Source organism: Chaetodon trifascialis, chromosome 15 (assembly GCF_039877785.1).
Source record: "Chaetodon trifascialis isolate fChaTrf1 chromosome 15, fChaTrf1.hap1, whole genome shotgun sequence".
Lineage (NCBI taxonomy): Eukaryota > Metazoa > Chordata > Actinopteri > Chaetodontiformes > Chaetodontidae > Chaetodon > Chaetodon trifascialis.
Genome location: NC_092070.1, coordinates 15233285 through 15260101, shown reverse-complemented (window position 1 = coordinate 15260101; position 26817 = coordinate 15233285). Strand labels below are relative to the sequence as shown.

At 43.6% G+C, this 26817-nt stretch overlaps 1 protein-coding gene across 2 annotated transcripts in view; it reads left to right on the top strand.

Moving 5' to 3' along the window:
- Nucleotides 1–23629, top strand: part of prkar1b (protein kinase, cAMP-dependent, regulatory, type I, beta) — a 62903-nt gene extending 39274 nt beyond the window's left edge. For both annotated transcript variants that reach the window (XM_070980933.1, XM_070980934.1), the window contains exons 6-11: nucleotides 1516–1562; nucleotides 4935–5093; nucleotides 9374–9434; nucleotides 11971–12092; nucleotides 21073–21154; nucleotides 22182–23629. In XM_070980933.1, the coding sequence (XP_070837034.1) occupies nucleotides 1516–1562; nucleotides 4935–5093; nucleotides 9374–9434; nucleotides 11971–12092; nucleotides 21073–21154; nucleotides 22182–22354 (644 nt within the window). In that variant the 3' untranslated portion in view covers nucleotides 22355–23629. The remainder of the gene's footprint in view (nucleotides 1–1515; nucleotides 1563–4934; nucleotides 5094–9373; nucleotides 9435–11970; nucleotides 12093–21072; nucleotides 21155–22181) is intronic.
- Nucleotides 23630–26817: the final 3188 nt, after the last annotated feature.

Below are 26817 nucleotides of genomic sequence, written 5' to 3'. Positions count from 1 at the left end.
CGTCTGGGGTCTCCACTGGGACAAACCATCAGACAGACAAGGAACGTTTTGTGTGACAAATAGAGCTATATGATTAACGAGCACTCTCCACTCAGTATTAATTAGCCGTGTGAACTCCTGTGAACTTTACACACAGGGCGCTCTCAGCCTTTCAACTCTTCAGGTGAACATACACACAAGAACACACACACACACACACAGTCATACACACCCTCACTTGGTACATACGAAAAGCACACAAATGCATACTTGTGTCATGTATACTCATGCATCATCACCCACTTGTGCCTCTGAATGGAGTTGCGTTTTTGTCTTATTGTAAGCAGTAGCTGCAGGAAGAGCTTCACAGTGCCCATGTATGTTGCTGTCAGTCCTTTTTTTATAATTTCCCTGGAGCCCTATGTAACAGATAGCATAATTAAAGGAACACTTCCCCATTTTTCAGCCTTATCTCCAGACTAGATGCTTTTAGCGGACATAAACCAACTAGATCTCATGGCTTGCTTCAAGGTTTAGGGTTCGCTTTGAAAGCACAGCGGGCTCCTGTCAGTTACACAGCAGGGATCCAATCAGCAGACCAGGCAACATTTTGAGTTGCCAGCATTGTACATATAATAGCTACCCATCAATTACTTGCAGCTGATGTAGGAAACACAAAAGTGGACATAATCTTGGCTTGAGCCAATGAAGCTTATGTAACGTGTTCTTACTAAAATTTTAGCCACAGTTGCCTCATGAGGCCACTAGCATGGATGTACGCTTTTTAGCTTAGGTTTTCTTCAACTTTTCTCAGTCTTGAAAAAAACGTAGATCTCAATAGGACTGCTTATTAGTAGAAAATGTGTCTTTGTCCGTTTTCTGTGTAGTGTACTAATGTGTGGAACAGAATAAACAAAGCTGCTGTCTGTAGTTGTATATGAATTGTTGTATGAATTCACACTGAGGTGTTGTAACTAAGGTGTAAGGCACCTTTGTTTCAGAGTTTCCACTATTAAGCTACACAAGCAGCAGTAATGAGCACCGCTGCTGCTGCCGCTGCTGCTGCTGCTGCTGAAACTTTCTGCTGGCCAGAGCCCTGTTTCACAGAGATATTGGCAGGCTTGCTGAAAAAAGCATTTTGGAGGAGGCAGCGGCATCTCTGACGTTGGGTCTGCCCTGGAGCTTTTATAGGCCCTCAGTTTCTAAGCATCCAGCAACAAAAATTATATTAAGACAAGTACTGATGGCAAGTGATAGACACGAGGAGTGTGAGAAAATGTGAGCCTGTGTGTGTTAATGTAGAAGTTTCAAAGCCAAGCACTGCTGCCAAAAGTGGTATTCCCAGTGTTTGACAAATGAGTTTAATCTCTTAATGCTCACATTTAGGGTTAATGGTTTAAAAATCCACTGTTGAGAACTTAAGCAGGAGGCAGCGGTAATAGGAAGAATGAGCTTTCCTGTTGGCTCCAGGTACTTATACTACCTTTTTCTGCTCTCTCATGAACTCCTGTGTTTCTCCTCTCCTCTTCCCTCCAGGCGATGAAGGAGACAACTTCTATGTGATTGACCAAGGTGAAGTGGACGTAAGTGGCTGACATGGAGACACGTGCACACACACTAAAACACTCATTCGTTCATTTCAACGTAAACTGACTAAAGCAAAACATTGAATTTAAAGGGGATTCCAGTATGCGGTGTGCCAATAGGTAGGCCATAAGAAGGATTGTGACTCAGTGGGAAAACCCTGCCTTCTCCACTCATGTTGAGACAATGTTTCCCCCCTAACAATGCACAGGTTGTATTGGATTGCCCCCATGTTTTCTTCTCTTCAAAGTTCAGTTCCACTCTGATGACAATCTAAACGTGGCGCTATAGCCCAGTCCAGCATGCTGTGAAGGCACCCAAACCGTGGAAGTCTTTTGTCTTAGCAAGCCTGACACAGAGCGATAGAGTTAAGTGGAGAGATAAAACAGGAGCTGACGTAAAATAGGAAGTGACCTTATCGGCTTACGGCGGTGAGCACAGAGACGGTGGGTAAGAGGAGAGAAGCTCTAGTTTGTCAAGTTTGGCCGATATAGTCGTCCCACCTGAGAGAAGGAAGTGTATAGATACTGAGATGGTGCCTTGATAGAAATGCTCTTATCTAATGTGGCACTGACTTGCATTGTTTCAGGTGTTGTCCTGTCAAATGTGATTAGATAAGTTCAGACGCCTCTTTCTGGATTCTGGTGAAACAGTTAAGGGCCTGTTTTCTGCAGAATGGCAGCTGTGTGCACATCCATACCTACATTTAGGGTAGGTACAAGATAGGAAATTCTGTCAGGGAAAAAGAGAGAATATCAGTCCACTGCGTCATACTGAACAGGCCACATTTCAGCTATGAAGGTGAGTGGATTTTTGTCTAATTAAGTCTTGTTTTTTGTTCACAAACCTCTCTCTCTAAACTGTATAACCTTAATTGACATTGTAAGTGTTGTTGCTTGCTAGCGACATATCCTAGGCTGATATTTGATATTTATGCTTGGTTTCTTATATTTAACATAATGCTGTCTCCGGCCCAGTTTTATGTTAGATTCACAGTTGCTCATTCCAGCAGCTGCAGCATCATTTTATCGTCTGGCCTACTCTGGGCTGAAACTTCAACCTCTCTGTCTGTTATCGATGAATCTTAGACATCTGCTCCCACAACCAGGATCCTATCATTCTGCACCCAAGTTGAGGGAAGACCCCGATCGTTGGCCTCATCTGTGTCTCCTTTGCTTCATCATCCAATCTGCCCCTCTGTCTCTACAGACAGCTGCTGCCTCCCAGCCACAGCTCAGGCACTTAACTACTTCAAGCTCAGTGCCGAGGTTATTAAAGTGTGGAGATGTCTCTCATTAGACTGGGGTGTAAATCTGCTGGCATCCCATAAAGTGCCTGAAAGCTGACAACCACTGCCACTGATGTAAACACCCCTCCATGTCTGCACACAAGTTTATTCACTTACAGACATTGGCTTGTATTTATAAGGGTGCACCACAAAGGAAATTAAAGCTTTAAATCCAAAATGCAAGATGATCTTGATGGAAAAAAATGCTATTTTTAATTAAATATTGAGTATCTGGTAGCACTTTACTTTAAGTCCCACTATTTAGCCTTTATTCGCAGTATGCAAGCATTTAATAAATAGTTTATTTCACACTATAATGTAGTCATACTCCTCCGGTGGGCGCCCATAACTGTAGACTGATGGGTTATAAACAGATAATAAATGACAGTCTAGTAAAATGCAGACATAATAATATAAACTATGCCTTCATAGGAGACATCGTGATTGTAAATCAATACTTTACATTGAATGTTTGCATACTGCTTATAGAGGTTAAATAGAGGGACGATTAAAGTGTTACCAAGAATATTTTAATCACAGGTAATTATATCTGACATTTTGTTGGCAAAGGTCTTAAGATAATTCACTTAAGTGCTTTTGCCTTAATGAAAACAATAATTTTGTAAAAGAGAAGGCTTGTTTTGTTATTATTATTATTATTATTAGAGTAGATATGGTATTTGGGAATGAAATTTTAAAAAATGCTGCCAAATAGACAGCAAGTAGAGACAGACCCTCTCTCACACATCCACAGTGAATGGCTGTGCACAGAGAAACACACTCCAAGTAACTACAAACAGAAATACGCAGCAACACTGCCTGCTCATCCACCTTCCAGTACTTTTGATTTGTTGCTTCTTAATTGCCACCAGGCACACACGCTTTGCTGTAGATATTCACATATTGAAAATTCAGTGACAGCTGTGAGACAGCATACATTGTTCAAGACTTGAATAGTTTCAGTCTTTTTCATGGTGAACTCCATTTTACCTTCCTGCACAGCGCTGACTCGATACAGTACAAGTGTTTCCAATTTCAGTCCTTATGGACCACCTTTTCTTCAAGCTCCAGCTTTAGTCTTACATACCTGATCCCGTCAGGATGTGATTCTGATTGTCTGAGCACTTGGAACAGCTCTACTTGACCACAAGCTGCATGAAAGTCTATATGGAACCTTATGGGATCCGATGTACAACAATGAAGACCAAACAAAGACCCGCGGGTCAGGAGATACTTGAGGAATTGAATGGGAAGCTGTGCTGTGAAAAATACTATTGCCTATATTCTCTGATGTAACACTTTCACAACACTCATATGATTGTTCTTCTAATCTTGACTTAACCATAGCCAGCACTCTGCATCTCTTTGAAGCTGCAACAGTTTATAGTGAAGGATGAGTCCCCTGTGGTCTACTCTGAGATAATGGCTTGCAACAATTCTGGCAATTCACAGCCACCGGGGGGATAAACCCTTCCTCCCTCCCTCCATCTCTCTCCCTTTTCTCTGTGTTATTAAGTCAACAACATAGTGGATAGTGTGTCGACAGGTGAAACAGTAACGGCCCCTGAGACAGCCTGAATGAGCCTCAATGAGGTTGTATTGTCTGCAGAGCTATAGTGGCTGGACTCAATAGAGCTGTGCATGTGTGTGTGTGTGCATGGAGGTGAACAAGCATGTGAGTGCTTATATGTGCTTTAGATCAGGTAGTAGACCCAAAAAAGTCTACTACAGCTTTCTGTGCTCCATTACTCCCAAATCAAAGGGAAGGTCCTAACAAGACAAGAGGGAGGGAAATAAAAGGGATGGATGGAGAGATAGGAGGGATAGGGGGCTTTTAGAGGGTCTCATTTGAGGGCTTAGTGGGGATCAAATGCTCAGGGACAAGCCTAGTGAGTATATCAAACAGCCCAGAAACTGAGGAGACAAGGAGGAGAAGGGCTGGGAAAGGTGCCTCAGGATGAGTACAGAAGTTGAAATGACAGAAAAAAATTCTTCTCAGTCTACCCTACAATGATTGACAGTCTTCATGAGCATTCCAGCTTATATAACAACGTGTCCATCACTCTGTTTCTTCTGTCTGCAGGTGTATGTGAACGGGGAGTGGGTGACCAGTATTGGAGAAGGAGGTAGTTTTGGAGAGCTGGCTTTGATCTATGGGACTCCCAGAGCTGCTACCGTCAAGGCCAAGACTGATCTTAAACTGTGGGGCATTGACCGAGACAGCTACCGGCGCATCCTCATGGTATGAACGTCATTGCACTGACTTACTGTACACTACTTAAACATATCTCTGAGTTAAGTTCAAGCTAACACATATTGTATACATATAAGTATTTAGTTTATGGTTCAAATATTCAAACTTATTTTCTTAGAGTATGCTGACCTGTAGATCAAGACAAAAAAAAAAAAAATCTGCTCTCGTCTTCCTTCTCTGAAATAACTAGGAGGAAGCACAGTGACACAAGCTTCCCATTATTCAGCAGAAAACATGCTGTAAAATAGAAATGTACTGCAGCAGACTCTCTACACTCTTATCATTTGCGGTCCTCCAATATTTTCTCCCACTCAACCACTTAAGACTCCTTAAACACTTCTAACAGTTGCTTTCATTTTTTGACTCAAAAGATACCTCCGTCACCGCAGGTATCCTACACTTTTAATGTCTCTCTAGATGGACTGCTAGACGAGGAAAGGGGAGAGAGGGGAAAAAGGGACAGTTGTGGAGGAGAGAGAGGGTCAACACTAATGCTTCGACACACACTTCCCGCTCCAGGAGCTTATCTCGCAGGAATGTCTAAATGTTTAAACTGGAAACATAAGGTGCTCTGCCCTAGCTGTCATACCGACACACATACACACACACATTTTGGGTGCTTTAGAAACGCTAATTACTCTTCGTGTGTATGTACGAATCTCCCTGTCCAACTAAATACTTCCTCAGATGTTCCTAACACCTTAATCCAAATACATTAGATGGCCTCCAATTAACCTTCCAAAAACCCGTGTGCATCTAAGCCTTCATCACCAGTGAATTCTGCGCTGTCAAACAGTTTGAACCCACACAGACGGAAGAAGGTATGTGTGTTTGGACCTCTCAGCTCAGTCTAAAGTTGGCACTGGCCTGCCCAGCACTCATGTCAACTCTTAAGCACATAGTTTCACTGAGGGCACAGTCTGCCTGGGTAACCTTTCTTTATGAGGATTCTCTCCCTCTCTCTCTCTCTCTCTCTCTCTCTCTCCGGCTCTCATTCCTTCGCTCCTTCCAGCAGCAGCAGCAGCAGCAGCAGGAGGGGAGACGGGGTGAAGCAGAATTCAATTATGTGAACCTGTAGTTAATTATTGCTGTCAATGATTTGTAAAGCTGTTTTTATAAAGTGTGGTATTCTGGCAACGTCTTAAGCCAACACAATGAGTATTCTCTGTGTGTCTAAGTATGTGTGTGTGTTTTCCAGTAAAATTATGCTGAGTGCCTGTGTCTGCACCTAGTTAGTTAAGAGCTCGGGAAGATGTGCTGCCGCTTCCATCAGTTTCACTCTTTGCACATCTGCTTCTCTCCTGTCCTGCTTCTCTGGCAGATCTCCAAATAGACAAAACAAGAACTTGACTAAAAAGTTTTACATTTTCGTTGCACATTTGCAGTCGAACAAATGAGTTGACATATTCTTCTTCACTGTACCTCAATAAATATCATCTCCTTTTTATGTTCATCAGTGAGGGAACTGCTTCATTTTCATTTGTGTCTCAGTGAAGTTCACAAATCATTATTCCAATTTGTCTTGTCTATTGTAATATAATTGCAAGTCTTTTGAATTGTTCTAGGGAAGAGCTAAATCCATTCGTAGACTAATCAATTAGCTGCTCACCAGAAAATTAATCAGCAACAAGCCTGATAGTGAATTTATCTTCAGCAAAATTGACTAATATTTTCTGGTTCCAGCTTCAGAAATGTCAATATTTCTTGCTTGTCTGCATCTTATATCATCATTTTGGGGTTTTGGACTGTTAGTTGGACAAAACAAGACATTTGAGGGGCTGTCAGAACAATTATTTTATATTTCGTAGACTAAATGAATGAATTGAAAAATGATTGACAGATTAATTGATAGTGAAAATTCTAGTTAATTCCAGCCCAACTTTAGAGCACCTACATGTTTGCACGTGTCCTTGAAGTCAGATGATTCTCTCTTTCATGCTGCTCATTATACCACCGCCCAATGGCAAAACATGACACTTACTGATGCCATAGTCATCAAACTGGTGCTGACGCAGTTTCAACTATTGAGCATGCTGATGACATAATGTACAAACAGAGTCAAGACAGCCCTTCAAAACCACCTTACCCCCCATCTCCCGCTCTCATCTTTGTCCAGGAGTGCATTTAGTAAGCAATGTAATACCATTACCTGTGATAAATACACTCCCTGCATTGTGTATCCACCAGTCAAACAATACCCACCTTGTTGTGTCACCTTCGTATTTAAGCACGCAGATACAGACAAAGCCATTAACACACTGACATACCACTGTCAACAAACAGAACACAAGACAAAAGGAGACAAGGAGAAAAGATGCCAAGAAATGAGGAGGTATTTTGAGGGGAGGTATGTGTTTCGCATTGGACAGAGATGAAGGATGGGGATGGAGTGTAAGGTACTGTTGGTTTAGTCTGGCTTCGCTCCACACCTCAAATCTTTGATGATTCTACCTCAAAGACAGCGAGCAGACACAGACACTGGTTCATCTTTATCCACGGGAGGAGCGAACACATTAGGGCCAACAGGAGTAGGGGAGTTTTGTACATGAAACATGTGCTCAGGCCCTCCCAAGTAGACAAGACAGATAAGGGCAGATGCAGATAAAATAGAGTCCAAAGAGAAAAAAGATGATGTGCACCAATAAAATAAATGATAACTTGAAATTTTAGAATCAGAAATTTAGAAAAGTATCATTTTCATTCCATCCTACCCAGTAAACCCCCAAGTCGGTGACTTTACTCTGCCCACCCAGCCCTTCTTACACCAGCGGCATAAATCAGACCTGCTGTGTAATGTAATGTTATGTACGCACGGTCAGCCTTTAAGCTTAACAAGCCTGTCTGAGGAACTCCATGGGGAGGCCATGAAATCAAGAGACCAACTCGACATCTCTGCGGAAGGTGGAGTGCATGTGTGTGTTTGTGGGTGCGTGTGGGATTGTGTTAGAGGTAGAGTATACATGTGTGAGCGTTTGTATTGGCTTGCTTAATGAGCATGAAGTTTCGTCTCTGCAGAGACAGCAACGAAACATAAGTGGCAGAACTAAAAACAGACTGCATGCTCTGCACACACACACACTGACACCACACAAACACATGCACACACACACACACACACACACTCGAAGCATCCAGGAGGGAGGCGATGCAGGCTAGAATTCCTTTAATCAAGTTGTTTACGATTTTGAGTTTGACGTTGGCTCACTTGGGAACATTTTCTCCCCTTTTAAGACAAAATGTGAAATTATATGAAATTAGAGGCAGCAGCGGGACTCAGGCACTTATGCACTAAAGACACCCCAAGCCTCAATATATCATTTCCATATGCAGGGGCAGACACGGGGTGGACAAGATCGTCTCTCCTCACTCTCTCTGTTTCTCTTTATGTTCCCGCTCTCTCTGAGTGGTTCTGTGCAATGAAGGAGGGGGAAAAAAGGAGAAATGCCGCTTAGAGAAGGGGGTCCTCTTGGTCCTGACTTGTCAGGAAGCACCTGATGTTCATGGAAGAGGCAGAGAGGGGAAAGTCCCCTGCCTGGTGGGTGGGGTGGGCCACACACACACAGACACATGCATGTGATGAACGTTAGCGCGCGAGTCATACACACCTCCATAAGTGCGACCCCATGAACTGTGTACAGTCTATGTCCACACAGTTAATCACAGATTATCCTCTAGTGCAGATTTAATTTTTATGTTTCCATTTTTTATATAATCTTGAAGTCTTACAGGCCAGTTGTAGCATATAAGATGCTGTTACACGTGAATGAGCAATGTGCACCAATGTGGGCAAAACAGTAGTTAGAGTAAAATGAAACAAATGGGCCATATATAGTAAAACATAACAAGAAAAGAACAATAAATCCGCTGGATGTCAGTGTGAAAACAGTGTTTCAGTTCCAAAACACGCATCATTGTCTGTCATTTAATGATGCTCTCAATTTTAACTCTCTGACAACAAAGAAGTACAGGTTTTTTTTTGTTTTGTCTCAGTAGCAACTCCCCAAAGTAGTAATTACCTGAATTTATTTAGATTAGAGCCACCATAAAACCTTTCATTGCTGATACTTTTACAATGTTTTTATTGATAGTGAGAAGAGAAAGAAGGAACTGCAATAAATCAGCTCTGTTTCTTGAAGTCAATATTATAATCACAGTATTTTGCAGATTAATCGCAGTCATCATTCTTAGGTTAAATGTGGAGCACTGCCATACAGTTTGAGAAACGGTGTGTCTAATGATGAATTTTCTCTCCTCTTCTTGTCTTGCAGGGCAGCACACTGAGGAAGAGAAAGATGTATGAAGAGTTCCTTAGCAAGGTCTCCATCCTTGGTAAGGCTGTATATGTATCAAAATGTGTCACATAATTAAGATATTCACAAGCGTTTCTGTGTGTTTTACTGTGCATTTCTGCATCTATGAAAGCGGCATAATGTATAGTGTGTTGCACGTGTATGCCATGTTATGCATTAATTTTAAACACCAGGTCAGAGAGTCCAGAGTGCAAGCAGTTAAATCTGCTGAGGGCAACATATACTGTAGATTAGGCCACATAAACACAGGCGCACGTTGTCACACAAGGCCCATAGCTGAGTAAGGTCTGTGTGTACAGTCCTAATCTTCTCGCACTGTTCATACTAAAGCCAGTCACACTCTGCAATGTCTCTGTGTGGACAATTAAAGAAAAAGGAGTTAAGCTAAGCCTCTCTTTCCCTACTGGAATTTGGATAACCAGCCTACACAGGCCATTGAGTTTGGAGGAACAGCGAATGAGATTCATTCAGACTCTCTAAACGAGTTGCAATTGGAACTGACATCTCATCCCCTTCCACTTGATCGTGTGTGTGTGGTGTATAGAGTAAGGCCATGCCCCCTGTACAGAGTTATTAGCTGGCTGAGTAAACACATACACTCAATTCAGGTCTTAGGAGAACGTCCCTGCGAGATCCACTCTTTTTTCATTCACCTCCTTTCTTCTGCGTCTCCCTTTTTGACAGCCTTGTCGAGGCCTGTATTCAAACGCCCGCCTCCCTCCTCAAAGTGCTCCTCATTCCTCTCTCTGTCGCTCTGCTTCTCCGTTCTACTCTTTGAATTGGAGGAGGGGCAGGAGGCGGCGGTGTTTTTGTTTGTCTTTGATTTTTGAGATAGCCGTGAAATTGGGTACAAGCCCTTGATGTCGAGGAGTGAAGGGGGAAAAAACAACATGTTCTTTGTCGTATGCACACAGAGGCTTCAACATCCCGATGGCCAATTCCCTGTGTGCGTACTATGTATGTGTGTAGCAAGGTGATACAAGTGGGTGCAGGCTCTGCGAAGCGTGAAATGTAGGTTCTTTAGTCAGCACATTTGTGTATCGTGTTACATGCCGAGCTGTTAAGGATCACTACTATAGGACCTGCTGCCTTTAGCTCGCAACCAGACAGAGGACATCCATCTGGGGCCGGCAGACACCACGGCCCCACCGGAGGGGACACTGGACACCTCCAACTGACCAAACTTCACCTTAGTTAATCCTATATACATACACACACATATAGACACACACTGGGATCAGTTCCTGAGCGCATCAGGAGACAGTCGTCTCAGACAAAGAGATTCTGCTCTAGTTTTACACCTCTAACTCACGTCTTAGTCAAATCAAAACACTGAATCACTCTTTTATCTAGGCAAAGATAAAGATGAGGAGTGTTTAAAGTCACATTCCACACCAAGATGTATAGACTGTTAAGATTAGACAACAACAATCTATTCAGCTGTGAAAGACGGATGAGCTCATTTAGTAAATCTTCCACGTGGAGGTATTTAGGTGTTAGTCGGTCCTCTTTCTAGTTCTGAGTTGCTCAAAACTCCTTCGGTTGAAACATTTTTCCCAGTGTGGATGTGTGACCGTCTGTGTTTTTGGTTTCTGTGCAAATACCAACAGCTTCTAGAAATATCCCGGCCTAACCACGTCACTGTACATGTGGTTGGACAGTCGGAAAGACAGCTGTCGCCACTGGCTCTCAGGATCAACAAAAAAATTGAAGAAGATAGATGCTATCGCAGGTTTTGGCAGGACTCGCTCACAAATTCTCTTCATGTGCACACAAGGGAATTTAAAAATGTACCAGAGCCTTCAAGATAAATATCTACTCCACGGTTTCATAGTAGCTTATCACTGAATCTAAATTGATTTTAATATTATATTAGATTTAAGTTAATTTAATGTTGACTTTATTATAATAAACCCGTACAAGTAGAAGTCTTGTCCCTGGAGTGTAACTGAATCACATTTTACAATAACAGAAGGAGAACATTCAGTTTGAACACAGCATCATTACATCCTCTCAAACCTTTAGACCTATCTCAGCCACTGAACAAACATAATTCTCACACTGGTTTGCACTACACTTTATTTGATTACAGTTTATGCTGTAAGAACATCCTGTACATATTCACTTTTACAAGCACCAAGCAGATGCTCTTATCCGCTCCACTTTACCCTGAGGGAGCGTCTGTCTCAAGGATACCTGACGGCCTTTGGGACAAAACTTTAGATCTTTCTGTTATAGTTTGGTCACCAAAACTCAGAATCAATACAGCTGAGGTCTTACAGATTTAGGTAAGTTTCAAGTTGTCTGAGTTCCACAAGGCACCATGAGAGGAGGGAGGAGGCAGGGAGATCTGAGATGTAATGGTCCCTGATGAATGACTGGATTAGCCCGAGGTAGGATTATCATTCCCATCAGTTTACTGGACTTGAGCAAGAGGCATCCTGTCAGACTATTGAACACACACAAACTCACGCACGTTTGTGCATCCTCTGTTGCATTCATCACTGTAGATAAGTCATTGCTCTCACTGAGATGTATGTAATTTCAATTTGCAGAGTCTTTGGATAAGTGGGAACGTCTGACGGTGGCCGACGCTCTGGAACCCGTTCAGTTTGAGGATGGAGAGAAGATAGTGGTGCAAGGAGAACCTGGTGATGACTTCTTCATTATTACAGAGGTGAGGTCTGTGGGAGCGCTTATGTGTGTGTGTGCCCAAGACAGTGTATCAGGCGGGCACACGAGATGTTGGTGGGCTCGTTGCTGAGGATGGGACTGATCCCAGTTTATTGCCACCAGCAGACAGACTACTCGGTGGCGTTCCCCAGCCCCTGGCCCACAACCACGATTCCTCCCCCCCTCACACTGCAGGCTTTGTGGAGCTGGGGCCCCTGGCGCAGCTTCATGAAGGGCCCCCTGCCTGTCATCCTAACACACTTTTGATTAACTCCATACTTACACAGCTTTCACCAGGGTCAAGTCAAGAGGGCCCTGTCTAGAGGGGGTGGAGACACAATCCGTTGCTTTTGTCCTCGCCTCCTACTTTCCCTTCTCATTCTCAGACTTAGTTGAAGGTTAGTGTCTATGTCAGTTACTCTGTCTGTATGTCCAGCAAAATAAGTCCTAGTGAGCAGCGCATCGGTTACAGTGGAGTGTTTAGGTCTGTTTAAGCCAGAGGAGGATTTTATCAAAGGTGCAGAGTGATGTATCGCTCCTTATCCCTTTTCTGGCTCACTCTCGTTCTATCTCTCCACCTGTGCCCCTCCAGCACAACACTCCTCCTTGCCATTATTCTTTCCTCCATTCTCTCACACCCTGATTTATGCCTCTCTTCAAAGATATACATCGCAGTGTGTAGGTGTTTGAACAGTGATATATTTTCTATTATGTTGGCACTGATCCAGCACTTTTGAAATTATTATGATGTTAAAGTTCTGACATTTGGCTTTAAAGACTTGATGATGGTCACATCCATGCTGGGTGAGCGGTATAGCACTTGCGGGGCCACTATTTTATACTGTATATAACCCCCAGTAAATCCAATTTAGCTTGTGTTTTAGTTGCTGAAAACCAGAGTGGAGGTAAAACAAAGCCAAAAAGGTAAAAAACCTCTGAAACAAGCAGAACTGAAGGCAGCTGCAGTGCAGCCCTGGAGGAGCGTAACCAGGGAGGATGTGTTGGCAGGATTGCAAAGAATTTGACTGATATGACTGTTTGAGGATAACACAAATTAGACCTGAATGAAAGTGACACAGTGAATAGCCTCCAATGAGGCCACAAGTGACATTCACAGGAAATGGTAAATGCTAAAAATCTAAGTAGAGACGAGTCATAAATCCAGCACACTGACTCAGTGAAACATGTATCTTCAATTTGCTAACCTTTGGGGGACAGCTAAAATATTTTTTTTATACAACTGAATTGAATAAGTAACTGGTCAAACTAGATGTAAGGCTGTAGAAGCAAAACACTGAGTGTATTGAATCCAGCAATGGTACGTTCTTTTGCTTGTGAATTCATCTTTTTCTATCTAAGAAGAGGAATGTTTTACTGCTTCTTTCAAAAGTAACATAGTCTTTCTATAAAGCTGAAAGCTGGACCGAATCTCATAGCCCATTGATATGCTAAAGTACAAAGCCAAACAACGACATAGATGTCTCTGTCCCAATATATATAAACTGCACTGTATTCACTGTACGGGAGAATTCCGGACACAAATTACTCTGTCAATGCATAACTCATTAATGTGAGACTTTCTAGTGAGGAGAAAGGCAAATATGCAGAGGAGTCAGGGGGATTATGGGATGGAGAGACAGAGCAGGAAACGAGGAAGGAAGGGAGACTGGGATGGAGTCTTAGCAGGCAGGCAGCTCATTCCGGTTTGTCGTCTCGGTCTATGAGTGTCTCACACCAGAGACTGAGAGCCTCAATGGAGTGCATCTTTCCAACTCCAAAACAAAATTACCTCGCCATTGCTTCCTCTTCAATTCCATCACCCAGCAGTAGTGTTTGGCCGTTTCTCAATATGCATTCTTCTCTGTACTTGTGTTCTCGTGTACTTGAGAAACGTCATCACTCTGAGTCCAAGTACTGTTCCAATTCAAAAGCCTGCATCTCGACAAGTACACTCAAATACCCGGATGTGTTCTTGCCCCTTCCACTTTATCGAGGATGCATCGGATGGTGACTTGTGCGGACTTGGGGCAACCACGTATCCCAGAATGCATTTCGTAGCAACGATGCCAGAGGACTCACAACTATAAGTTACAAGTTTGGAAATACTGCCGTTTTAGTAGTACGGAATGTGGTTTTAAGATTATTTTATGTGAGGAAGTGGATGTCAAAACTTAAAATCTGTGGTCGATTCATCACGATAGCGCGTAGTTTAAAATTTGCTCCAAAGTTTTCGGAGATGTGTCGTCCTGCTAACGTCATCAAGTACGCTGCTGTCCCAATTGCAGAATGACGGTCCTGCGTCCTCCCGTCCTGGAGAGACTGTACTCCCAAGTCGAACTTGCTAAGTCCGAACTGCCAAGTTTGTAAGTCCGAACTTGGCGTACTTGGTATTGAGAAACGGCCCCTGTCTCTTTCTTTAATCCTTTTTTCCTGTCTGTCTTCCATTTTCCTCTGTCTCTGTCTCTGTCTCTCTCTCTCTCTCTCTCTCTCTCTCTTTCAGTCCCTCCCTTCCTCTCGCTCTATCTTTCCGCCTCTCGTGCAGCAGGGCCTGACTTTCCCAGAGCAGGGTGGACTGTGGTGGAATGTGTGTTGCTGACTTTCACACGGGGTCAGGAGACCCAGCCTCCTGGGAGGGAGCCGAGAGAGAGGAGAGAGAGAAGGATGAGTCAAATAGGGCAGGGAGTGACATGTAGGGAGAGAGAGGTTGATTCAAAAAGGACCACAAGTAAGGCCGGAGATCAGATCAGTCTCGCCACAACTTTGCCCTGCCGCCATCCTCTCTTTTTCTTCATGTGCACACCTTTATCTCTTTTGATGAATCCAGGTTGAGATGTCAGTTCAGCCATTTCTCTCCTCCTCGGTCCCCCGTCTTCTTCTTCATCCATGTCTTCTCACTCTTATTTTGTTTCTGCGGTTTTTGAAGCATCAGCCAAAGACAAACCCCACAATCAGTAATTACATGCTGCTGATGGGAAGGATTAACAAATAGGAGGTATAGAGACATCACTCTCTTTGCCTGCCAAAAGGAATGGGGCCCTAATCAAAAGTGACATGTTTACATTTTTTTTCTCACACTGTACAAACAAGCCTTTACAGAACTCCTTGGCCATGAAGATTCAGCCTCACCTTCCCTCTCATCCCCTCCTTCCTCTCTTTCCTCCATTTACTCCCTTCTTCAGGGCTTATGCCACTACCCACCCAGCACGCGCACTCTTTCTCTCACATGCTCATACACTCCCAGTACCATGTTGTCTGTGGTCTCACCGCCACCAGCCAAAATGGTGCATACTGTACATATGTATGTAAGTGTTGGATCAGCTGCTTCTTAGCGTATGTACATGATTTTCTTTTAGTTTTGTTTACTTGTAACCTGCAGAGGTTGGACTAGGTCATTGTTATCAAGTCACAAGTAATCCCCTCTCAGACTTTCACCACTTTAAGTTAACATGGCAGTAGTCTGAAGTGGTGTCAGAGTAACATAAAGACAACAGAAGCACAACAATAAATGCAGACTATGAGACTCAATTCACCTAAAAAAAAAACCTAACAAATCTAAACAAATCATGTGTCTTTCATTCACATTAAACATTTATATGATATATAGAAATAATGCATGCTTTTTAAAATGTGTAAAAATTACTACCACTTTCCTGTATTCCCATGTCATTTTTCACTTCTGAGCTGAAGGTTTTGCATGTTTCCCGTCTGCTTTTGGTTGACCACAGCAAAGTATTTACATCTGCATCAGATATGAGTCTGAAAGTGTAGAGTTGATTCATGGCCACTTTTACATAACATGATTTTTTTTTAACTTTTTTTATTTTCTAAAGCCCCTCCACTCCCTGCTGTGCAGTATGATATATGTGCAGAGTTTGACTCTAGAAGGCTCTCTTCACGTTCATTGCTGCTGCTGTGCTCATTGAAAATCCAGTTTTAAAGAGGCGGGCCTACGAGCATGACTTGTGACATCACAAATAGTTTGGAAGCCAATCCCGGTCCAGTTCAACTTACACAAGTGTGATGTAGGAGCTTTAAGCCTCCAATGTGAGAGTGGACTTTTTAGTAGAGTAGGAGAAGTAGTTAAACTTTTGAAATGAGACGTGTTCAGATAAACACAGATACAGGATTTTTTAATGAGGACTAAGGAGTAGATGTAATTTTAAGGATTTTAACAACGTAAGAGAACTTTTTTTGTAGAAAAGCCACATCATAAACACATTATTATTCCCAGTGTTTTATATGCATCTAAAAATGTCTGGGGGGATCTTTAAGTGGTGAATCACTGGTGTTAAAATCAAAGAAGAGCTAGAAGTCTTTTCTTAATGTTGAAGTTAAGTCAGTCTATGACAAACCACTACACTCAGATGAGGGTTGTTCATCCTCCTTGCTAATGCACTCACTCTGATCTCCTCCCATCATCAATCTAAACAACAACTCAGCGTGTTATCTCATATTTGTCCTTTGACCTCACAAAAGTAATCAGACTGAGGGGATCCAAAGGGTCCCTGTGGGTCACAGGGGAGAGAAATCCTCTGTGGCCTGCCTGCAGTACCCGCCTGTTACTGTAACCTAGGTGTACGCGCTGAGACGCAATTTAGTTAATGGAGCTTAACACCGTTTTTATAGACTCAAGATCAATGCAGTTAATGAATGAAGTCATTTTTGTGCAAGCGTACGCTCACAAGGACAAAGGTAAAGATTAACGGGTCTTAATTGGGTGAAACCATTTTTCGAGTCGTTTCCTCTTTGAAAAGCAACCCTTAGGCTGTTGCGTGTCCTCAAGAGTGCAGTCTTTTTCTGTGTGGATATGTGTTTGTGTGTCGGTGTTCGAGTGAGAAGGTGCAGACACTGCTGGTGCTGGGTGGCCTCGTGAACAGGCTACTCAGGATATCACCTTTCTTCCTCCATCTCTGCATGTGCCTCTTTCTCCCATTTCTTCCCTTTGCCTGTTGTTGATCCAGCAGTTCTTACCACCTACATCCAAGATCATACATTTTGACATGTCACCACGAGCCGCCTCGCTACGCCCTGCATGTGGTATGTTTGTTTAGGTATGAGCGGGTGTGAATGTGCATTTTGGTTAAGGACCATAAGGAGTGTTATTTGACCTGCAGTACCCCTTAGTAGTGATGATTTCTTACTTCTGCTTCACGCTCTACTTTCTCTTCTCTGTGTTTCTGCAGCTTATTTACTATTCATTCATACTTTCTGTTTTTTCCTTTTTGTCATCATTGCCTGTCCTTTGCACCCTGTGTCGGGCAGCCTGGTGAGGAACATCTCCAGTGTTTATAAAAGAAATATCTATGGAGCAGAGCGCTGGCCCTGGGGTGGTACAGTATGCGATGGTTATCTGGACCACACTGAGTGAGGCCTGTTCACAAATGAACTACTGTACTTGACGGTGCTGCACTGTCTCACTTTCTTTGTTTGGACATGAATGGAAAGGAGAGGAATCAGCTGGGTGTAAACACAGGAGCTTCGATGCCCCATTCCCCTCATTCTCTCCCCATTCACATCTCTCTCTGTTTTATACCATGTTTGCACTCAAACCACTTGTTTGGTGCGGTGTAATGAAGTTCAGTAAAAGTGGTCGCCGCAGTATTTACACTTTAGATTAAACATGGAAGATGGCGCAGACGAAGTGGTGTCATTTTATGGGTTTTCCTTTCTTTAGTTACCTATGAAAAGTTAATGCAATAACCTTCACTGAACAGTTACGCTTAGCTATTTGTGAGCATGTTCTCATCCCCTTTTGCAATTTAAAAGCTGATGTATCGCTAAAAATAAAATGCGACCAAAGCGCAATGGAAACACACTTAGTGAAGAAATGGTGAGGAACATGAAACACATCACTTATTTGTCACTCAAGCTTCATCTTCACTGAAAATAGCAGCAGAAGAAAACATTAGTGCTACCAGCTGTTTATCTCGATATCTAGTCTTAATATTTGCATAGTCGTAGTGGACGGACAAGAAATTTACCTCTTTTTTTTTGGGCCAATTTCTGGAAATTTTGTAAGATACAAACAGTAGAATGATTTTTTTATGATTATCTAATCATCAAATCATCAAACTTTATTTATATAGCACTTTTCATACATAATAAAATGCAACACAAAGTGCTTTACAATAGTAAAAAACATTATAAAGGATAACAGAAAAACAGAGAAAACCCATTCCTCCCACCCTCTGTATGTACATATACACACCCACAACTACACACATCCACACAGACACACACACACACACACACACACACGCACACACACACACGCACACACACACGCACACACACACACACACACGGTAAGGCACTGATGGTAGAGGAGAGCGCCACCTTAGGGACCGTCCACACTGAGAGGAGTCGTCGCACACTATGACCACAGGGGGCGCCGGCACCCGGGGCCCCCCGACTCCGACAGACAGGCGGACCCCCACACCAAGGTGGGGAGCCCCCGGAGCAGCCAGGCCGAGCATTTTTATCTCTTACTAGATAGTCTTCAGCAGAGCAATGACAGGAAATAAGGCCAGCGAGAGACGTGGTATCACATGTATATGCGGCACACGTGAGAGGGAGATCAGCAGTAATTTATCCCATGTCTGTGAATCAGTCTGATGGGGGTAAAAGTGTCTTGTGCTGCATTCCAGTATCCCATACTGCCATACTATTAAGCATGACAGAAAATGATTTAGTATGTCCCAGTATGTCAGAGTAGTATGTCCCAGTTGTATGCATACTGCCTGCATCAGTACAGTATGCGTATTTGGAGCACAGCCTTGGTTACCCTCTTTCTCCATGCGATGTGACTGTATTTGCTGCAGTCTAGTAACCCTCGTCATGCTGTGTTCACATTTTGGCTGAAATACCATACCATATGCGATGAAAAGCCTCACTGGTTAGCATAGCAGCATTCGAGTCGACCACAAAAGCAAACTGTGAAACACCAGCCTTACTCTGCTGCTGCTATGCATGCTTATAAGGAAGTGCGGAGCAGCATTAGGACCTAGAGCAGCAGATCCGGGAATTTACCTGCAGGCCTCCAGCCTCGTGCTCAGGGCTGTTCAGATAAATGTCCTGCGTGATCAGTGCAGCCACTCAGACTGGCTAATCTTTATCTGTAAACCCAATCAGACAAATTTCTTGTTGCAGACAAGTGATTGTGATTCTGGCAACAAACCTCAACATCCGTCGGACTTATCAAATCAGGCTAAATTGTCCTAAAACCACATACAAATACACACAGTTTCCAAGTAATCTTGACCACTGACTGCAAATATTCCTTGTCATTCTGAAGCTTATCTATGTTCCCACAGTGGCATACTTCCACAGGCCAGCATTGTGAGGTTTATTGTCAATACAGAATTTTTAAAATGTTTAAATAGGGTTAGAATTTGCTTGTTCAAAAACAGATACACGACTTACACGACTTATTATCCACACCAGTATAAACCTCTTGTCATCTTTTGTCACGAGGGAACATGTCAGCTTCCAGCCATGGCCAGCTTTGGTATCACTGCCCTCTTTTTCAAGTGGTGATGGAAACCCCCACCACCACACACACACAACGAAATACACCCTGCTGTATTGCGTGCGTGGGGCTCATGGCATCACGGCGCAGTTTGTCCAAGCATTACTTGGAGGTCATCCCTCACACACGGTATGCCCCACATACTTGAACGGTATCCCCACTTCTCCACAGTTCATTTCAAGCAGCAGTTTGGCGAAATACAGCCTCACCTTTGTGTGGCTGCAGTGAGGAGCTGGCAGTTTTGGGGTTCTCATTAAAGCTCATTATAGTCATATTTAGCATTATTAGCCTGGTCAGCAGAAGGAGCAAAGAGAGCAGAGAGGGATTAGAGACAGTGAGAGAGTGCTGGAACGGTCAACTGCTTCACGGACACGGTCCAAGACAAGCTGGGAAGTTCCCCTGCTGATTTTTTTTATTTGCCACCAATTACAGTACATAGAAAAGTCAAGAGTCGACATTAATAACACATATTCTACCTCTGTCTACACATGCCAAACATATGCTCCATCAAACCGCCTAGCTTTGAGATATATTTTGGCTCGTATGCAAAGATAAATTTTCAAATATGTGCTCATTCTCACACACACACACAAACTTTGTCAACAGCTGCAAGATACAACATGCACTGTTATCATCTGCTGGGCAGAGAGAACGGAAATCAGATTTCCTCTGTTATACTTTTTCGGTGACTCACACACTCCACGCACACACAACCAGTGGGTGATGGTAATATGCGTAGCGGGGTCGGTCATAGAGTCCAGTGCGTCTGTCCAGCAGACATCAGCTGCTGATTTTCTCACTCTGTGTGTGTACGTACATCTGCGTGTGAGCCTGAGTGTTTCACTGCTCGTCCATCTGTGTCCGTGTGCCTTGTTATTGTGTGTGTGTCTGCAAACGCTCAGTGAACTAGGTGGGTTAGCGACATGCTAAGTGTTTGTGTTTTGTGGGATCATTTGGGGACACTCGGCTGGAGCTGGAGTTTTGGACAATACCATTGTTTCCATTTTTATGAGTGAATGCTGATAAAGGGGATTATGTGATGGAGACACTGAGAAATCAGTTCAGCCTCTAACAGGCTTAGATGTTTGTATTTATTACACTCTGGAGGAAATAAAGCAGAACCAATCAGAATTTGCATCACGTACCCCGTTGGAATATCTGAGTATGTGCCTTTGTGTGTCTGCTCACATGCATCCCACAGAGCAGGTGTCCGTCTCACAGGAAAGCGGCCTAAATCCTGTGCACCTGTGTTCTTATGAAGCAAAGGAATTCCTGCTCGGCTTAATCCTCCTGATGGTTTTCAGCCCCTTGCTAAATAACTCCTCCTTTTTTCTCCATTCCCCTTCTTCACCAACACCCCCTCCTCCTTTTATGTCTCTCCTTCTCACCCTGTTCTGTCTCCTGTCTCTGTCTTTCCTTTCTTTCCTCCAACTTTCCTTTTCTTTTCTGTCTCCAGGGAATAGCCTCTGTTCTGCAGCGCAGGTCTGACAATGAGGAGTATGTGGAGGTTGGACGCCTCGGACCCTCTGACTACTTTGGTGAGTGGCTCTTGGACGACGGTGCCTTTGCCTTCCCAGTGTGGCACCGCGTACAAAACGCTGTTGGTCAAAACAATAGCTGGTCTCATGTTATACCTGAAAGGTCAAAAGTTGGTTGCATGAATATTTTGTCTTAATATTGCACATTTTTAAAATTGATCCAGTTGATCCTAAAAAGGTTGGATCAACTGGACTGAAGACGATTCTGAAAATGATGCGGCTATGGGAAAGATGGAGTCTTTAATTATGCAGTAAAATTACTTAATGATCACATGTCCTCACCAACAAAATATAACATACAAATCTAACCAAAAAAACCAAAAACATGTGGTCTGATACTAATAATCAATTAATCTGCAGATGATTTTCATGATTAAGAGTTGATTATATAAAGATGTGAAAAATGCCAAAGAGAAGCAGCAAATGTCAAGATTTGAGAAGACAGAACCAGAGATTTGTTGCTGTTTTGCCTCAAAATCAGTTCAAAAGATTATCAGAATTGTTGCAGATTGATTATCTGTTGCTTGACTAATTGAGAAATCATTTCAGCTCCAAACAAAATAAAGTATTCCTCCAAATACGTGACATTTCCACTTACTTTTCAAAAATCTGACTGAAGAGGTTTGGAATGAAAGCAAACGAACTGTCTTCGCGTCCGTGATTTGGCCGTTTTCTCCAGCAAACTGCTTTTACTTTGGCCTACAGCGTTTCTTCACAACATCTTGCTGTTTTGTGTCTGTTATTTGTCAGTTGCAACAGACAGATTTGAGAAAAAAAAATGAAAATGAGAAACAGACAGTCAGAGCTGGTGCTCACAACAAGAAGTCAGTTTTATTAAAAATTAGAGTGCATGAGAGTTATTTATTACAGAGTGATCCATGACTGATGCTGACGTTTAATTCATTTCAAATGCTTCTGCAACATTCATGCACAAATCATACACATCAGAACATGTTTTTTACAGATGCTCAAGCTATGCAGATGTGGAACATTCAGCTGATTGTCTCCCTCTCCTCTTCCTCCACAGGTGAAATCGCCCTGCTGCTGAACCGTCCCAGGGCAGCCACCGTAGTCGCTCGCGGTCCGCTGAAGTGTGTGAAGCTGGACAGGCCCCGCTTCGAGCGTGTGCTGGGGCCGTGCTCAGAGATCCTCAAGAGGAACATCCAGAGATACAACAGCTTCATCTCCCTCACCGTCTGACAGGTCGGCCCCTCAGGGCTCCACCAGCAGGGGTGGGCAGCATCAGCATCCGAGTTTTAGTCCGTGGGTGGGAAGAGGTGAGGGTGCGGGGTAAAGGACATGGGTTTTACATCCACAATGACAGGGCGCTCATTTCCTTTTTCCTTTTTGCGCGTTTCTTTCTTTTCTTTGATCTTGTGCACTTTGACTTGACCTGTGCTGTCCCGTAGCTTTATGTCAAGAACACCACGCGGGAGTGTAAAAATCAGAGCGAGGACGGAGATCATTCAGCTGTAAATGAGTCATGTATACAGTGCGTCTGCTGTATACGATGCATGCTTCTAGACGGACAAAGAGTGGCGTTTGCACTTTGATGAATTTATGAAGGGTACGTATGAATTCAGGACATAAGAAGGAAGTAAAGTCATGTTTACGTACAGCGGGAGGAAGTGAGTACACATTTCTTTGCTCGCTGAGTGTGGTTTGCCTTTTCTTTTTCACTTGTGTGTGTGCGTGGTGCCATTTGTAGGTCAAATCAGACCCGCGCTACACAGACCTCTGTTTGCTAAAGCGTAGATGTAGAGGTATGAAGAAAAGTAAAGTTTTGCCTGTTTCATTCAATTTTAGTGCTTCTTAAATGTGCTTTTACTGCTGTTACCATTTAGGGGATTGTTACAGGCAGCGATATGTTGAGTTCTGACTTTATGTGGCGTGTGCCAGCCAAATTAACCGAGTTGCTTTTTTTCTCCTCTCTGTTCCGATATTCCCTGAAGTGGTTCAGTCCGATCTGTGAGCTGTGGTATTCCAAAGGCGCAGTAGTGTTATCAGTCCAGTCCACATGCACACAGAGTCTGAAACACACTGACATGAAACACACAACCATACTGTATATGCTTACACTGTCTCAGGACTATGTGAATCTTCAACACACACACTCAGACACAGACACACACGTCTTACCTGATGCTTTTTTAACTTGATTTGTCCTGTGTTAAATTGCTAGATGAAAGCTTTTGCACCACTTCAGAGTTTGTACCGTTGGGTCAATACGGAAGTTTGTTTTAGCTGTTTTTAAGACTTATATGTTATAAATATATAAAAGAAAGAAAAACTTACTTGTGTTGCTTTCCTTTGATCTACTGTAATCTGTCAAAGTTGCACAACTGACCCAGCGACTGATGTTGTATAAAATGGGACCTTAAGAAAAGAATCTTTCTGTATTCTCGCTCTCTCTGTATCTCTTTCTTTCAACTATCAAACCATCTTGAGCAAATAAAGATAAGCTTCTGAAATCCTCTTGATTTGAGTCATTATTTTCTCTTGATCAGACCCTCTTTGTGTGTGAGAATGTGACTCTTTTTCTTATTTTCCCTTTCGTTTATCCCACCTTCTGGCATGGTCTCCTCCTCTCCTGACTGCACTCCTCTCTCTCTTTCCCTTTATCTCACCTCATGCTCACAGCCTACCTCCCCTAAATGTTATAATCTATTAATCTCCCCTTTCTTTCTCTAAAGGGCAAACAGTCCTCTTCAAACATACTTTTCACAATTCTTCCTACAGGTACCTCCTCTCTATCCCTGTCTCCCTCCACTCTCCATCCTTCTCACAGTAAGCCAAGTGTCAGTCATCCGTCAGCCTGCGCTGTCAGAGTCTCAGAGCTCCTCCCAGCCAGTTTACATGGCAGCAGACTAAAGCCTCTGCAGCTTTGACACATTCCTCTTCATCTTAATGCCCACTAAATCAACTAAGGAATGTGCCCCCAACTTGCCACCATTGAGTTTAGTACCCCCCTCCACACATACACACAGGATAACACATACAACTTCATCACTTTCACAACACACACCACACATGAACTCACACAACACACAAGACTGGGTTTGTAGCTCAGTGAGATTTGACTGCCAGGACAAAAACATGGCCGTTAACCATGAATAACACAAATGCTCCCACTTGCATGCTGTGCATGACTCTTCGCTCTTTCTCCTCATGAACATGTTTACTGGTACGCTGTCAGTTGTCGCTTGGTTGCAGACCGCACTGACAGTTATGCAGTTTGGCGTCATCATTTTAACACTGCCGACTCTTACAGGAAATCCAATTTTCTCCCCCGTTGTGGTGCAGCTGATGTTTTAGTTGCACATCTTCCTAAACATATAGCTTGAGAAATAGTGGGTTATTCTCCTACCCTGGTTCCAAAAAAAAGCTGAGACGCTGTGTAAAACTTAAAAAAAACAAAAAACAGAAGGCAATCATGTACAACTGTGCTCTGTGATCGGAGGAGGTCAAAGGCTGAAAAACACACTAAAGAAGATCGCTGGAGAGTCAAGCATGAGCAATGGCAACTTGGCAAGTGAATGTTGGTGACTGGGCTCATTATATAGTGAGACTGATAAAGCTGATGGGAAACAGGTGTGCAGGTGAGCAAGAGTGGAGGCGAGCAGGGAGGTGTGGCTGAGGAGGAGTAGCAGGTAAAAGCTGGCCTGGATGTGACAATATATTTACAAAAATCAGTGAAGTTGAACATCATATTCGTCCTCCAAAGAAAACCTTTTTGATAACACTGAGATCACTGGAATGAAAACTTAGCCTGAGCTGACCTGGCTTTTGTGTGTGTGTGTGTGTGTGTGTGTGTGTGTGTGTGTGTGTGTGTGTGTGTGTGTGTGTGTGTGTGTGTGTGTGTGTGTGTGTGTGTGTGTGTGTCCAGAGCACCTGATTAGGCAGGGCCATTACAGGGTGATCCCAGGTGGGCCCAGCGAGGACAAAACTTGGCACTGGCGCACGAGCAGTAAGATGAAGTCTTGATGCCATGGCGCTGTGCCAGTGTGAGAATACACACTTTCACACACTCCTTTACCAGCTTGTAATTTAGGTCACTCACTTCTGTGTTTGGGTACATACTGAGTTTTAGCTCTGTGCCTCTTCGCTTTCATTCAAAACAGAAGTGGTCCATTAGAAGTGGAAAGCAGCGGTAGTAGCAGGGACCCGGGAGGAGGAATGACCCCAGCTGCACCACCATCCCCTCTGCTCCCTCCATCCCTTTTCTGCTGTTGCATCTTGGCTCTACTACAACTCCCTGCTACTCCCACAGCGGAGCATGTTTGGTGCGAGACTCCTGTGCTTTTTATTGTCCAAACAAACAACGGGCCAGACTCAGTGAGCTGGTGGGGAGGAGTGGAAGGAGGAGACAGAAAGGATGCAGGGGATAAAGACGGAGACGGAGGAGGCGATGAACATGCATAAAAAGCAAGAGGAATGTGCTTTTTAAGTGCACTCCTGAGTGGTGTGAAGTCCACTGAGAACCACTGAGATAAAATTTTAAAGAATTTATCCCAGCATGGGAACAGTTTGCCTCCTCATTTACGGGATGGCTTCTTAAAATGCATCCCTCCAAATTCCACATTTTATATAAGGGTTGCCAACAATTTACAAGATAAGTCGGCTGGGAGTGATTTGTTATTTGTGTGTCTGCGTGCTTGCATGTGTATTAGTTGCATCCCATAACCAGACACAGCCACCCATGGCCTCGTGAGAGGATGTTTTATTTGGTGCAGCATATTTAGATCTGGCACAGTGAGCGTAGCCCGTGGGCGTGTGACCCTCACCCCGTTCTCTCTTTCTCCCTGATTCTCTCTCTTTTGTTTCCTGTCCTCTGTGTTCCCAGAGCCGCCATCTCTGCTCCGCTTGTCTGGGGAGATCCAGGCTAATTAAAATGCCTGCCAACATTGATTCTCCCTGCCTTCTCCCTCCTCCATGATCCCCACACTCTGATGGAAAAAATCAACCCCCACCCGCCTGCGCTAATGACCAGAGCCTTTGATACACAGCTCTATTCTTATCAAGATATATTGGGTGTGGCGACCTGACCGTTCCAGCGATCTCAATCCCGGGGCATCTCATCTCTGCCTGGTCCCTACTTCTGCTGCTCTGATTCTCAGCTCTTAATCGTGACCTTCTTGGGTCAAAGGTCACCACCCAGGCCTGGTCACAGGTGATTGAGCAGTAGTGAGGCTGATGGGATTGAAAGGTTAGGGATGAGAGGGGGTGTCGAGCTGAGGTCAGGGGGAGAAGGAGAGTCAAAAATTGGGTCAGGAGATCATCACAAGGTCCAGCTCAGGAGAACAGCCCCTCTGCATGGAGATGACCAAATAAGATGGTGGTCCGTTATGGTTTTATACTAGAGCAAAAGAAAAAGTTCCTGAAAAGAGTGTCAAATTAGCATTGCACTACTGGAACACTGCACATCACTGCAGCAGTGTCAGAGGTATTGTCTTTATTCTTCCTTGCAAAAAAAAACAAACTAGTGCCCGCATTGACCACAATGCAACTTGACCACAGGCAGGTCAGTTGGAGAGTCAGGTGTGTTACTCTAGAAGCCGCTGACCTAGCCTCGAGCAGCTCAAGTCATCAGATTGCTGTGCCTCTCCATCTGTAGCCACATTTACACATGCAGCGGCACTCACTGTAAACAGACTTGGCCGTGA